Source organism: Netta rufina (genome assembly GCF_964035555.1).
Source record: "Netta rufina genome assembly, chromosome: 22".
NCBI lineage: Eukaryota > Metazoa > Chordata > Aves > Anseriformes > Anatidae > Netta > Netta rufina.
In genome coordinates this window covers 9284670-9299892 of record NC_140146.1, presented here as the reverse complement: position 1 = coordinate 9299892, position 15223 = coordinate 9284670, and the positions used below count along the sequence as shown (strand labels likewise).

Genomic DNA, 15223 nt, shown 5'->3' with positions numbered 1-15223 from the left:
CAATAGCTTTTTTTTTTTTTTCTTCAAGTTTTAGAAAAAAAGAGTATCGTCTGCTTCAGTATTCCCTAATAGGGGATATATATCTACAAACCATTATGAAACACAAAAACATGCCATTGGACACACTTCCTGGGGCAAGTCTTGTCTTGGAAAAATTAAGATGGCCTGAGCATTTTCTTGCCATCTTTCAGCTAAGAGGCAAATCACCATGCATTTTACCCTACTACACACACTATGAAGTCACTAATAAACAGCACATTCTTAGTAGGTTCTGTATAATTGCTGGCGCTCCTATTTTGGAGTAAAAAACTGTCTAACAGGTCTATGACTTTGTTTAGTTTGCTTATTTCTGTAATCAAAAATGACCTAATGAGGTAATATAATAAAAAATACACTATATCAACAGAAGAGCTTGGGTTACATGAGAAGCCTTAATGGTATACTAAGCTTGAATACAAATCTGTTTACCTTCTTGCATACTAGTAGCTTGTCAAGTTTGCAATATTTTTGTGGGGTCCTCATGGAAGTTGTCAGCCCCTGTGATTCTTAGAATTGGTGGGCAGAAACTGTTGTGGAAAAAAAAGTCTCTCTCTCTCTCCCGGGTTTATGTAAATCAGACCCTGTCAGGAAAAATAAGAGGGAAAAGGCTGACAAAGTCAGGGCTTATGGTTAGAATTCAGAAAGAGCAGTGCATGAGGTTCCAATGACATTAATGAGTTCAGAAAGAGCTCAAGAAATTAAAAGCTGGTCTTTCCAGCAGCTTTATCATACTGGATGAATAGAAGCAGCCTCATGTTTCAGAAAATTTCTTGTAAAGCTTCCTTCTCTGATTGACAGGTCTGAAGAATAGGTTTCAAGAACACCACGTCATATCCCCTTTTAACAACGTTCTTATAATCTGTAAAGTGGAGCAGAAAAAAATAGGCTTTCTCCAGGAACAAACCATAGTAACACAGTGCAAAAAATAAAAATACAAAAATCCCCGATAGCTACAGTGCATGCTCTTCAGTGCTGTATTACATGCATTTACAAGGTGCTTACCACAACAGGGCTAGGACAGATGAAACATTTCATGAGTTTACCTTGTTGTGAAGGTGCATCATGAAAAGATATGCATGTTCTCATGTGGTAATACAGCAAAAAAAGACCACATTGTGGTATTATAAAGCATCCAGAGCTGGTATGTCCCCAGTAGGGTAGTGCAGCCAGCCATAACAAGGCAACAGCTGCTGCCATCCTATCTTTTGCGATCTTACTTGCCCTTGGGGTACACCCTGACCTTGAGAAAGCCCCTTTCTCTTGCAAAGCATTATGGATCGGTGTGATATGATCCCAGGAGAAGCTGGTACGAACACCAGGTGGCAGCACGAGCCGCAGTTGTGTGCGCTGAAGTGCCAGTACGCATGCCAGTCTGCATGGCGGAAAATGATGGCAACTGTCAAGACTTGTCAGCCTGAGCGAGCAGATGTCAGGCAGGAAGAGCAAATGCAAAGGAATACTCTTCTCGCTCAACACAGACCTGCAGGTCAGGGAGCCAGTTCATGTTCCAGCTCAGCCATTACACAGGAAGGGTAAATTGCAAGCATCTCCATTCCTGACTCCCAGCATACGAAATGGAGGCAACTTTCCCAGGAGCATAATTAATTCCACTGGGAGGTTTTTGCCTCATTAGTTGGAGTGAGACATGCAGGCATCACATTATCAAGTTGACAAAAGTAATACAAAAGGGCACATGGAGGTTTGGGAAGGGATTTCTTTAATTTCTTTTTTTTTTTTTTTTTTAATTAAAAAAGTAGAAACTGTTTCTGATAGAGGCTTCTTTGCAAACATCATGCTACTGCAATATAGCTGTAAAAGAAAGCTAAACTGCCTTGCCATTCAAAATATTAGCAAAAGAGTAAAGCATTAAACATAGGCTACAAGTTAAACTACTCAGAACCATCACGGGGAGAGAAAGGAAGTTTATAACATTTGTACAGCTACTAGCCCTCATTGCACATGTTCTGTCCAGTATGTAGCACATTAATTGGAGATGCTTACAGTGCTGAACAGAGTAATTTGGAATCCAAAGACAAAAGGGATACAACTATCACACCACAAAATGGGCTGAGAGAGAGAGAGAGAGAGAGAGAGAGAAACTAGCCCTGTTAATTTAAGCTATGCAACTTGGTGAGGAACTTTCACTTTTACCAGGATAAGAACTGAGGTCAAAAGACTGGCTGGCTCCTCTCTGGTATTTCTGGTTAAGTTACTTTTTGTGACAAGCTGACAAGAACAAGAATGATCCTTCTGCTTACTGAAGTTTAACCTTCAATTCCAATAAAACTGTTCCTTGAAGTCCATCTGTAATTGCTGACTTCTGCTCCATTTCCTGTCACCATGTCTGATGCTGTCACTTGATTGGAAAAAGCCATGGGAAGAGGAAGACAGTTTTATTTTTCAAATTCCAACATCACTTTTTAGAATTACCACTGACATCAAACCTAGCCTCCACACAATTTTCTTAGCTCTTTGGCCTTCCAATTCAGTAATATCTCAACCTGGACAACTTGTCATGTTACTTGACAGAAGGAACCTGGGAGAAGATCCGCAAAGCTCTTCAGAATGCAGTAGGTTAACCACACATCTGATGCAAGCAGCAGATATAGAATTGTTCAATTACATAATGCAGTTGTTCTTGGAAAAGCTCCCAGATCTCTATTAGTGCAAACTAGTGTCCATCACTCCCAGAGCTGTCATTGCTTCAATACTTATTGTTCATTGAAGAGCTCAGGTCCCCACCAGGCAAAGAACAGCAGCTGTTTAATAGTTAAATAGCTCCTATAGTCTGCAAGAACAGTTGGAGGAGAAGCAAAGGAGGGTGAAACTGGTGCTCTTAAGGGGGCTCAAAGTCTTAACTTATGACTTCTCCCCTCGTGTAAGAAACAAACGTGAAAAATACTAAATACTTAAAAATAAAATACCAATCAGAATAGGCTTGAATTTGCATTGACAGATGGACAATTGAAAATGTTCAGCTTTCAGATCCTGCAAATACCATCAACTTGGCGCTTTCATTCTCCTGTTGCCAGAAGGTGAATTTTGTCTTCCTAATCCCTTCTGAAGAACGCGATGTGAAAGAAACACGTTGAAGAGGTTTTCATTCCCAAGCTTTCTCCAAGTAACGTGAGTGCATTCAAGATTTGTAGTCCCAAACTACAGATTGCACTTAAATAAAAACTAAGCACAGAAACCGATTGTTTGATGTGAAGACAAGGCTGAAATAACCTTTCATGGAGTGAACTGTAAATCGTATCTAACACCACTTCATCCACTATCCCACTAGTGTCCTCTGGGTACTAGCATGCTTTTGAGCACCTTTAGTGTATGAGAGAGAACAGTGTAAAAACCTTTCAGTTATAAAACTTGAGTAATTTTAAGTGTTATCTATTGTCTATCACTCACTGTAAATCCTGTCTTGTTCTTCTTACTGCATTATTTGATGGCATAAAGTAAAATCACCAACTTCGGGGAGTTGTTATATCGAACATGATTATTCCTGTTGGTCCTTGTTTCCATTTTCTTTACAGTATCACAGAAAGTAAATCTGTCTAAAAAAATAAGGAACTATGGTCAAAATCAGTGAAAGTTTAAATAAATGTATAATAGTCACATATTATTACAGCATGACTCACTGTCAAGTACCAGCCACTGTAGAAAAGGATCTGCTGCTGCCTACTTGCTCTTTGCTCAACATGAATCCTTGCTTGTAAAAGAAACAAGAAGTTTAATATTAGTTACGTAGTTCTGTTTTTTTTTTTTTTTTTTTTTTTTTAAATGGACTTAAAACTTACAACAGATACACAAACAGTACATATCATAGCCCTTTCCGCTGCAGGAAGGTACTTTTCTACACTGCTAGAAGCAGGCATCACCTTAGTCTGATCTTAGCAGAAATATCTTGTCAATCAATACATCTTCATTAGAAACTCCAGATCCCAATTCCTACTTAAAGCAGAGGAGGAAAGCTGAAGAGCTAGCACTTGGAAGTAGATTTGTGACAAGGTGTCAAAAAGGTTGAGAGGGAGTTGAGAAGTGTATGAGGGAAGGAGGAGGGAAACAGAATTACTGAGGTACCCTCCAGCCATTATCTTCTAAATCAGAGTTGACTAAGAGATTCTGCTCCAGTCAATACTGCCTGATTTTAACCTCTCCACCTCTACCACCTCAAGCTTTCATGTAAAAAATTAGAGTCCATATAAAAATAACCATAATGCTTTCAAACAAGACAAGCTTTTCCTTCTTGAGAAAATCGGAACATCTTCAGTGATCTCTTAAGGTAGAAGAAAGGAGGGGTTATGTTTTGTCTACCTTGACCACCCAACTTATGATTTATACCTCCAGATGGAGTTGTACCATTTGTATATTTATAAACAACTTCAGTGAGAACTCAGCATTTTACCATCCTGTGTAGTTCATGCCTTTTAACAGTTTCAATAGACTACCTTATCTATTTTGCCTTAAAAAAAAAAAAAAAAAAAAAAAAAAAGATCTGTTACATCAAATACCTTTTTCATTCTCCACTTCCACATGGATAGGTGATTACCTCTCAGGGCCAACCACATCTCACTGCACTCATCTAGAGCAAATTGCTTGTGGGTAATTAAAGAAAGAAAAGACTCCTTGTTGTAATTTATAACAAACTTGACTTGGTGTAAACCTGCAATTACTCAAGTATTTTGCAGGGTGCTTCCAAAGAGTGGGTTTTTAGCAGCCAGCTGTCTAACAAACTAGAAACTCATCCAGCTTTTATTCATGTTTCTAAATGGTTGTTGATGTTTTCTCCATGTACAAATACATACTGAGTAATTTTACAAATACTCTATGTGTACACTTTTATCATTGACATCTGAAGAAAAAGTTTCAGAGATATTCAATATGCCTGTTGAATGTAGTTTGGACAGTGCCACGGTAAGGACAACTCTCTGGCCTATGATTCAACATTCCTAAATGCCCAGGTAACAAAGCAGCAGGCAGCTAAGTATAGATCCAATCCTGAGGTCTGGAAGTTAGATGGCCAGAAATTTGCCTGTCATGTACCATCTCCTGCCAGGAAACTGGAGCAGCAGATTGTCTGAACAGTGTTTCCTGGAGAGACGGGTCAACACAAGCAGTAAAGCCTGGAACAACATCCAGCCAAATCAGAATCTGTGCCTCTTTCTCAGTCCAAGTGATGTACATAGCATGCCCAAGGATTTTAATTTACTGGGGGAAGAGGATTGGGTTTCACAAGAACAATAAGAAAGTAAAGAGACAGCATCCAGTAATGCTTAAGAGAAGATTGGAAGAGGATGAGCCAGAAAATATTCTCTTATTTGCCTGGAACATGGAACTAAAGTATGGAAATGAGCAAGTAACACTGCCAGAAAAACACTGCATCTGATCGGATACAAGCAGCTGCCCTTCAGGGTACAAGATGTGATTCCATCACCAAGCATACGGGGGACTTCCATGTGAGATGGCCAGTCAGAGCACAACTGACATGGGAATAGGCTAAGTATTCCCTGTTTTGAAACAATGGCAGTGAACTATTGTTTGTTCTTCCCGAACTTTATTCTTCAACTCTTAAACAGAAAGAAACCTCAACCCATCACATTTCAGAACTACTACACCTTGGAACCTAATATGGACACAAAATGACCACTGCAACTTAGGACCACTGACTTTCTGAAGGTTATATGAAGGGAAAGAAAAATGAGCATCACTACACAGAAATCACTTACTGCTCTTTGAACCCCTTCATTACCTTCTTTTTTTAATTCCTTCCCCTCTAATTCAAATTCAGTATTACACCTACACTAAAAGCAGCATTAATCATAATAACACACAATCCTCATTTGTTTCAGACCAAGTTGCACAGAACTCAGCCAGGGTGACAAGTTTTATTATTCTTTATTTACTCTTCCACTTCCCAGAAACTAGATCATTCTATTTTCAGCTCTTGACAGAGCATGATTCAATCAGCAATTTTAAGTGTGCTTCGCAGCTGATTTAAAACATACACTCTGGGCACTTCTCAATGGCCAACACTTAAAATGAACAGCTCAGATCCGCTTTTTTACTAGCAGTAGTTCCTCAGACCTTTTAAAATACAGTCAATTTACTAAAAAATTAAAGGCCTGGTAGGGACATAGAAAACAAAACTCATCACTAGGTACTGAGATAGCAAAACCTGGTATCTCTTCTTTCACATGCCTGCTTCCCCTGCTCCAAATAACATTTCCAAACCCACAGATGTCCATGCTATTACCACAAAACCCTTTCCAAATCAGGTCCAGATAACTAACTTCTTTTCCCACACCCAAACATTATCCATATACCTCAGATCCCTTGGTCTTGTCCACTCCTGTCATCTAACAAGCTTCACATTTTGTGAGTTTTACTCCATTCTTCTCTGCAAAGCCACCACTCCTCACCCCTTCATATATTTAACACATACTCAGGAGCCCACAACAAATACGGAGCTGCAGAGGCTGTCACTGAGGCTAAGCAGTGACAGACCATTCACAAACATCACTGATCGCAGCTTAAGAAACCTTGCTCTAGAAATATGCCACCACTTTAGTGTGAAGCTGCTCTTTTGGAACCACATTCCAGTATTATCTTTAAGTTAAATAGTTTCAAAGCCTATCAGAGGAGCTACGATGCCACTATGATTGCTAGACTCAAGATTACATAAGCCATTTTGATTCAGCTACAGATCCAAGCCCACTTAAAATTAAAAGCATTCAAGACTTAGAGACTTGGCCGTGTCACAAATGCAATAGCTCAGTGCTTCTCACTTTGGACACCCATTTGTCTCAAGTAACAGCTCTGAATTACGAAGCATGTGAAAATACAGATATCTAAGTAATTGAGTTTAAAGCTTTGTGTTTAACACAAGCACTGTCCGTAATGAAGAAAATGACAACTGTTAGCATTTCAAATTACTCACCCTACATGTTAACCTCTTGACACAAAAAATACCTTGGTATTTTACTGCCAGCAAAGACACTCTCAGCACGGACAGGAAGCATTAATTGAACATATAGATAGAAATTAAGGGAAGTAATATAGACCACGTCTGTATTGATTTTATTATTGCCTAGACAGTCACATACGAAACATCCATTGTAATGAAGATGTACCAAGAGTGGAAAAACAGCTGTACCATTTGGAACTGCAAAAAGACTAAATATGAATTCCAAAATTTTAAGCATTTCCAGCCACAAGCTACTTACCAGTGCTCTGCAGTCCAAAAACCCAAAGCTCACAGTTACGACTACTAGTTCAGTAATGCCACCATCATATTTTCCATACTCAGCCTTTAAAACCTTCTCTATGGAGGCTGAAAATTTCCAAGTTTGGTATGAAAACAAGCCTTCACAATGGAATTTTTCTTGGTTGATGCGAAATGAAGGAAAATCCACTCAAGTCAGGTTACAAAAAGAGATTATACCCACTAAAAAAAATGAAATGCCCTCAAACAGACGAATACCAAGTTGTTAAATCAACTGCATTTCAACACCTCTAAATACTTGAGAAATTTGCTCCTGTAGGTACAAAAAAATTTTTATTTTCTAGATATAATACTGCCTCGTGGAGATTTTTTTCTTATTGAGCATTAAAATGCCAACTACTTACCCTTCTCAATACCTACAGTAAAGGACAGCTAATAACAATTTATTTGGCCAGATCCTCAAATGGCAAGAACATAAGATATTCAACTCAACTGTTTTCCTATTAAAGGACACAAAAGTTTAAAAAGTTACTGAACATTTTACTGAGATTTCCTATTTCAGGTGTTCTACTTTCACACATTCCATAAAGAATTTTTGGGATGTATACCACATGAATCACACCAGCTATTTTCATTTGTAGTTTGAGCTAAGAGAGCTCTACGAGCTGTTTTTGATTAAGCTCTTGAGAAGCCCTAGCAATCAAACCAATAAATATCCATCTTAATTAAGAATGGAGAAGGAAAAATGCCTGCAGCCACTACACTCCACGTACATGTCACATCTCTACTAAATTTTGCATTAGCATGTATCTCACATTTACACATACATTTTCAAATACTGATGGTAACTTTTAAACATTTTACAACAAAACCCATGAGGGCTTCAGTTCATCTTGCAACTGGTTTTAGTTTCAAAAACAAAACAAAAACCCCACAAACCTAAACCCGCATCTCGTCACACACTGAGCTGAAACCTTCTCAAACAACGCATACACTGCCCAATTAAAATATTGAACAATTAAAGACTTGTTCTCGGGCTGTATACATCTCTCTCGTATTTGTTCCGTAACTCAAATTCTGCCAGAAGTAGTTTTGTGGGTAGAACAATAAGCTGCAAAACAGATCAGTCAAAACTCATGTCAAACTGCTTTATTACATCTTAAATAACATTACATTTTAATATAGTATCTATCTTGCATCCAGCTTTCTTGAAGTACACTGACTTTAAAATTAAATACAAAAGGTGAAGAGGGATACAGGGTGTGGAAAAAGCTCTACAGAGTAGTTTCATGAAAGAGAGAAAGAAGGAATTCATCTTTTATGCCAAATCCAGGCCTAACGCACAATTACAGCACATTTTTGTACAGAATGTTGCAGAAAAAACAAAATGGAGAAAAGCTACTACTGCTGCTAGGAAGGAGCATTTCTGGGTACAGTGAGAAGATAGGAAAGTTTAACAGAACAATCCGCTGTCCAAACACTGCTGCTTTTAACATTTTATTTGAAAAGAAAGCCAGGAAAACCTGCTCATTACAAAAATGACTCTAATCAGATGCAAAGGACTCATCCTACAAGAGGAACTGGCTGCGAGGAACTGATTTATAAAGAAGATGGTTTAGGTTCCCTCCTCCCACACCCCAGAATCTTTGACAGCGATTGTTTGAACAGGCCATTTCTTTAAAATAAAAAAAAAGTGACTTATCACGCTACTCCAAAACGTGCATAGCTTTGTACTTGAGTTCTTTATAGATTTATGCACAGAGTAGCAACAATAAATGAATACAGCGACAATGGTTACAGTTTTTAAACAGGTTATTTCTTCAAAGAAAAAACATCTAGAGGACTTAGTCCAATATGCACTTTTTAGCATTTCTACAGCATGCGATTCTAAGAGTAAACCCACCCAATATGGCAAACAATCAAAAAAGGTTCTTTTGTTTAACTTAGAAAGTTCAAGATCATTATTTTCAAAACATTGATTTGTACATCATTTCATACACAAAGAATTGACTCAATACCCAAGTGTAGGATAGGTCTCTTTTGAAAACAGAGATTCCTGGTTGTTGAGACTACAGGATAGTGTTAGGATATATAAATTGCCCTTTCAAGTGGACAAAACCAAAACAGATTAAAAAAATCAGTGTGGTGAGAAGAGGGGGTAGGAGGGACCAAGGATTGCATTTGTTATCCATAAAAGGTGAAAGGATTCTTTAAACAAGCATTCATTACCTTGTACAGCATGTGCTTGGTTACCTTACTGCTTAACATTACCCTATATATGCCAAGTTTTGTGCAACAATTATTTGTGATACTAGAAAATAAAATAAAAAAAAAAATAGGGACTAAATTTACAGCGTTAATAACCCCCAGATGCTCTGGGCTAGGACTCCCTTGTTTTGCTCAATTAAATACATAAACAAATGTATTTAAAAAGGAAACTTGAAAAAAATCCTGCTACAAACATGACTTTAAAATTTGTAAGTGAGTGAGATAAAGTCCTTAACTTTGACTTGGAAACTACAGTGAAAGCTAACTGTTTCACAATTATGCTCAAGTATATTTTCTGGTCATGCTTTTATGATAGTGTTTGATTTTTAAATTCTCAAGACAAAAAAAATGGTCCCAAAAGGAATGCACAATTTCATTTTGCTTACAACACAGAAATTCTTCTTGGAAAGGTAATTGTGCTCTTCATTTCAGCAACAGGAGACGGAAAAGATCTTGCCCTTTGAAGTTGGGGAGGATGGGGGTCCAAGTTAGTATGGTTGGATTGGATATGCTATCGTTTTTAATTTTCAATCGTTGGAAACTTCTTCCAGTCACGGAGTCCGCCGCACTTCTGACACACAGAAAAATGTATTAAGAGTTGCACTTTGATAAATTCTAGTCAGGTTTCAAGTTTTGCTCTTGCTACCCACTGATGCATTCTGCCATTATCTCCCCATTTTCAAGAACACCATTTATTTACCAACCCAGACTCAAAAGACCATAGAGTCATCCATACCAGGAAAATAAAATCTGCCATAAATAGCTGACCACAAAAACGTCATTGCGTACATTAAACAAACAGCCTTCTAAAAGCAAACAAAACAAAACGCTACAGTTTTTTTCCCCCCATGACTTTCTTAACTTGAACTATAAGCTTACAGCATCAGCAAAAATAAAAAATAATTAAAAAAAAAGCACTGCTTGGACCTGGAAAAAAGCATCTGAACACCAAAAAAAGGACAGTCTTAATTAATTTGCTGTGTACTTACTTCAGTTCCAGATCTTGAGGAAGCTGTCCCATGATCCTGTTGCCACTGCCATACCATCATCAGTCACACCTAAGCAACTGACACGGTTATCATGACCAGCAAGGACACCTATAAATAAGAACATGCAACAAACCTATTACATTGCTCTGATGATTTCTTATTTCTGTTCAAGTAACTCTGAGGCAGCCATGTTTGGATTAGTCACCCTATACATCCAAAAATTCTGAACTAGTGGTTTAGGTTTGTAAATGCTTCTGCTTTTTCAGGCACAAACTTAGAAATAACTGGGTAGGTTTGCAAGACAGTAACACAGAAAATGCCTGACTCCAAGATTTTGCATATACCCCGCATTATGACCTTACTGCTTTCTTGTGAGTTGTGAAATCATTGCCTTGAAAATCCTGCCAACAGTGTCATGTTAACGCAGTGGTTAAGATCAATTAGATTTTGCAAAATTCTTAATGCACTAAACAAGAAGCTGGATTATGTTCTGAACACTGAAGCATTTTCCATCTATTTTTATCTTACTATGTTTATAGGCACTTACAAAACTTCAACACCTACATGGTTTTTGCCAATACGGAGTTCTGCTGCAAATCAATTATAGTACCATTAAAAATAAAACAACCAAGACACTAAACTAAACAGCAAAAAGGGAGCCAACATTTACCTCTATTCCCTTTAACTGTTTCAAAGAGGTAAAAACCAAACCTGCTTATGTTCGAGCTCTACACAGCCCACTGCACTGAGCTAAGATATACTTGATAGATTGCATAACAGACTGATTAATCTTTCTACATCAAATTACACTGCACACAGGACTTACCTCCTTCATATTTTGGGGGGTTTTCCCCTTCATTTACTATGAAGGAAGTTTTAGTTCACATACAAGCTAGTACATTTAAAGAATTAGTGTTTTTTTTGTTTTTTTGTTTGTTTGTTTGTTTTAACTCTTACTTCAGTGTAAAAATCGCTACTTCCTACACAAGGATTCTTGATGTTTGAAAAATGTAACTGCTTTTATCAAGTATATCAGAAATGTAAGACTGTAATACCCTTAATCTCCAGAGCCTATTAAATCTGTATACTAGTCTAAAGCTCAGCACAGAATTCTGCACTTCTGCAGCAGAAACCAAATTTTAAGTGTTGAAGTGGATGATACAATCTTCAAAAATTCAGCATGATACAGAAGCCAGCTGCCAGAGCTGACGCAAGTGCCTAGGAGTTACCTAGAATTTGCTGGGAAATAGCATTAATGCATTAGAACTGACAGTCTGCCACCACCATCAGTAAGTGCTGCAATTTGATAAACCAGAGAGAGAGAGAGAGCCAAGAAAAGCTTACACAATTTGTTCTGAACACATCAGCTACAAAGGTGTTTAATATAGAATCAGGCACTAGAGAAGTGTAAATTCTGCTCAGCAATCTAAGTCTCTGAACATTTCAATAAGCAGAAAATTTAAAGCAGTTGTTTAAATCTGTTTAAGATTTGGCAGTAAAAAAAACTGCATTTCATGAGTACATGGACTGTATAATCCAGATTAGTATAAATTTTTTTCCTCATTTCTACAAGTCAGCAAGATCATTCCCTCCCCTCCCATTCTTTGTCTTCATAAGGTAATTTCAAAGAAGGAATACAGGACAAAACAATTCAGTAAGTGACAAAATTCTCTTCCCTGGTCATCTCCCTCAGTACTTTGTCATATACCATCACATATATGATATTTCCAGAGCATGTGAAACACCATTTGTGAACCTAAATCTAGCTGCTAGTTGCGTAAAAGGACTTACCTGCTAATTTGATTTAATAAAGCATTAAATATTTTATTTTCACAGTACTTAATTACAACTAATTGTAAACTAATCTGAACATTAATGGAGAGCAATTTCTCAATTCATTGCCAAGTTTTAGATACATACAGGCCTACATACACATTTATGGTCTCAATAATTAAAGTACAAAAATCTTGAACTACAAATCTCACACGGGTGAGGTTGATTTCTACAAATGCATTTCAGTATTTCTGTAATTGCGTTTGGCATCATTAACTTGCAAATAGAACCAAATGCTGCTACTGTGCCCACAGCTCCAATTTCTCAGCACTAGTAGAAAACTGTCATAAATTCTGGAAGAAGAAGTAAAATCTGAGCGCTAAGAGAAAGCTGATAACGTAATTAAGAAATCAAATGGAAATTACTTCAGTATAGTCCAGGGTTACATACTTACATATTTTCTACCTTTAGTACACAATCCTCTCAAAGCAGTAAGACAATCTGCACCAAATAATGTACTTGGAACTAACCCTTCCAACTCTACACAAAGGGATATTCTGCTTGGTTGGTGGTTTTTGTTTGCTTTTAAAGCAGACCTACATAATTTTAAAAGCCCAAGAACACTTCAATAACGGAGTAGGCTCCCATCATCATCCCCAGTTCTGATGCAAAAAGCAACACATTCATGACATAACGTGTACTTTTTCTCCTTTTTTCTAATAGAAGCTTTGATTTTAAAGAACTCCAGTTAAATTACCTGAACTTTTGGGCATATAATTCCTATTCACTTCCTCAAAAGTGAATCTGCACAATCTTTTTATTCCGCTGTCCCTACAGTTACTGCTACAAAAAAATCTCATGTTTACTTAAGTAGCCACATTGATGAGTAGCAAAATTCTTACAAAAGAGGTAGATTGCTTGATGTGGCAACATCTTCAACGATCCTTTTATTAGTCCATGCTAAATAGCCAGTTTGTTTCTACTTTAAAAACTAACACAAAATAACTAATGAGTATATTTCAGTAAAACCTTTCTGGCAGAAGTGTTTAGTGTACAAATAATTTTGGAAATAATGAAAATCAATGAACCTAAACTGCTGCTTGACAATTACAATACCATAAAATCAATGCAACTGTTCATTGCAATATGAAATATTTGATGGGATTTGATAGCTTACCAACTTTCAACTTGTAGTATTTCTGTAAGCTGCTCTGTCAATTGCTGAGGTCAGGCAACAGTAAGACCTCCGTAGAGGAGATGGCAGACGCTATGTAGAATTGCTTTGAACAACTCATATGTAAGACATTGCCATGGGCTAAATAAAATAAAAATACATATAGCCCCCCATCTCCAAAACCTTGTTTTTAATGGCAGTCTTCCTGTTCTCAACCATCCATTGTTCCCTTTTATCATTCAGGAGTATTCCAATCGATTTGTTACCATCATTAAGCCATATTTACACTGTTGGTCATCTTAAAACAGGCTATCACTGAATTTTGAACTTGAGACTGGGACTGTTAACAAGCCTGCACATGTCACAACTCACACATTCAGTATGTCACTGTTTCTAATATTTAAAACCAACTGTTTACCTGCTCTATCAGCTTTCAGTGTATCCCACACATTGCAGTTAAAGTCGTCATAACCAGCTAGGAGGAGACGTCCACTCTTGGAAAATGCTACAGAGGTGATGCCACAGATGATGTTATCATGTGAATAAACCATAAGTTCCTGATCAGCCCGAAGATCAAAAAGCCTGCATGTAGCATCATCAGAGCCTGTGGCAAATGCATTGCCATTGGGGAAGAACTTCAATGAGGGTATAGGAATAAAAAAAGACAAAAGATTGCAAATTAATTTCAAAGTAGCTGACAAAACGGACAAATTAATCAAAAGCTGCCACATACATTATATCTGGAAGACACAGAAGTTACAAAATTAACAAAGAGCTTTTCATCTGGCATTCAAGCATAGAGCCCATCACCTCCAAAGTACTCCACAGCTGTGCATTTTGAATAGAACTTTACCCTAGCTCCCAGGTCGGACTTGATGTCTGCCTTTTTGACTATATTATTTTGTACAGACCAAGTAGGAAAGGAAAGCAGCAATAAAGAATGTTCCCCTCTCCGCTACTGGCATATAGGCAAAAACAGTGAAGTAACAAGTGAAGAAACACTACCTTAGTCACCGTTTCCACTTACCACAACGGATATGTACCTGTGGAGAACTACACCTTATAGTACATGCTTCATAGCTGAGATGAAAGCAATACAAAACCAGATTTAGATCCCATGTCCTCTGTTCAAGCTGATACTTACACAGATGGCGTTGATATCCGACTCATGGCCAGTGAAGGTTTGCCGACACATTCCTTCTCTAACATCCCACAGTTTGGCAGAGGCATCACAGGCACCAGAAACAAAACACCGGGCATCAGGAGCAAGAGACAAACTCATGACATCTCCAGTGTGCCCAGTAAATGTAGTTGTCTGCTGACCAGTTTCTATGTCCCAGAGAGCGCTTGAAAAAAATAATTAAAAAGGCAAAAATCAACACGTTCATGTTATCTTTTGTGCTCCATTAGAAAGTCTATACAGCAGATTTCATCTAAACCTGTTAATTTCTCTTCTAAAAAGCGAATGTCCATGAAGTATTAATAAAAAAAATATATTGAGAGTAGAAAAACAGACATTCTTTGCTGAACTACTTAGCTATGTTACACAATAATCGTACATAGCGGATGTTAAAAGTCATCTTCAATTTTTAAGATATTGGTGTTTTTAAAATGCAGAACAAGGGGAAAAAAAGACTAATGTTCATGGCTGATTAAAAACAGAGCTCCTGAGCCATGGTAATGACTTCACTGTCCAGTGGATAAAGTAGCGGCTGTATGGCTACAGCAGTAGTTGAGTCAGCCTCCTTTTTAAAATATCGC

The 15223-nt window shown here is 37.6% G+C and overlaps 1 protein-coding gene across 4 annotated transcripts in view; it reads right to left on the bottom strand.

Moving 5' to 3' along the window:
- Positions 1–8392: 8392 nt before the first annotated feature.
- The window catches only part of GNB1 (G protein subunit beta 1), a 44695-nt gene continuing 37864 nt past the window's right edge, over positions 8393–15223 (bottom strand). For 3 of the 4 annotated variants that reach the window (XM_084300052.1, XM_084300054.1, XM_084300053.1), the window contains 4 exons: positions 14607–14808; positions 13881–14097; positions 10516–10623; positions 8393–10097 (listed from right to left, as the gene is read on the bottom strand). In XM_084300052.1, the coding sequence (XP_084156178.1) occupies positions 10517–10623; positions 13881–14097; positions 14607–14808 (526 nt within the window). In that variant the 3' untranslated portion in view covers positions 8393–10097; position 10516. The remainder of the gene's footprint in view (positions 10098–10515; positions 10624–13880; positions 14098–14606; positions 14809–15223) is intronic. The other variant, XM_084300055.1, reaches the window with a different exon arrangement.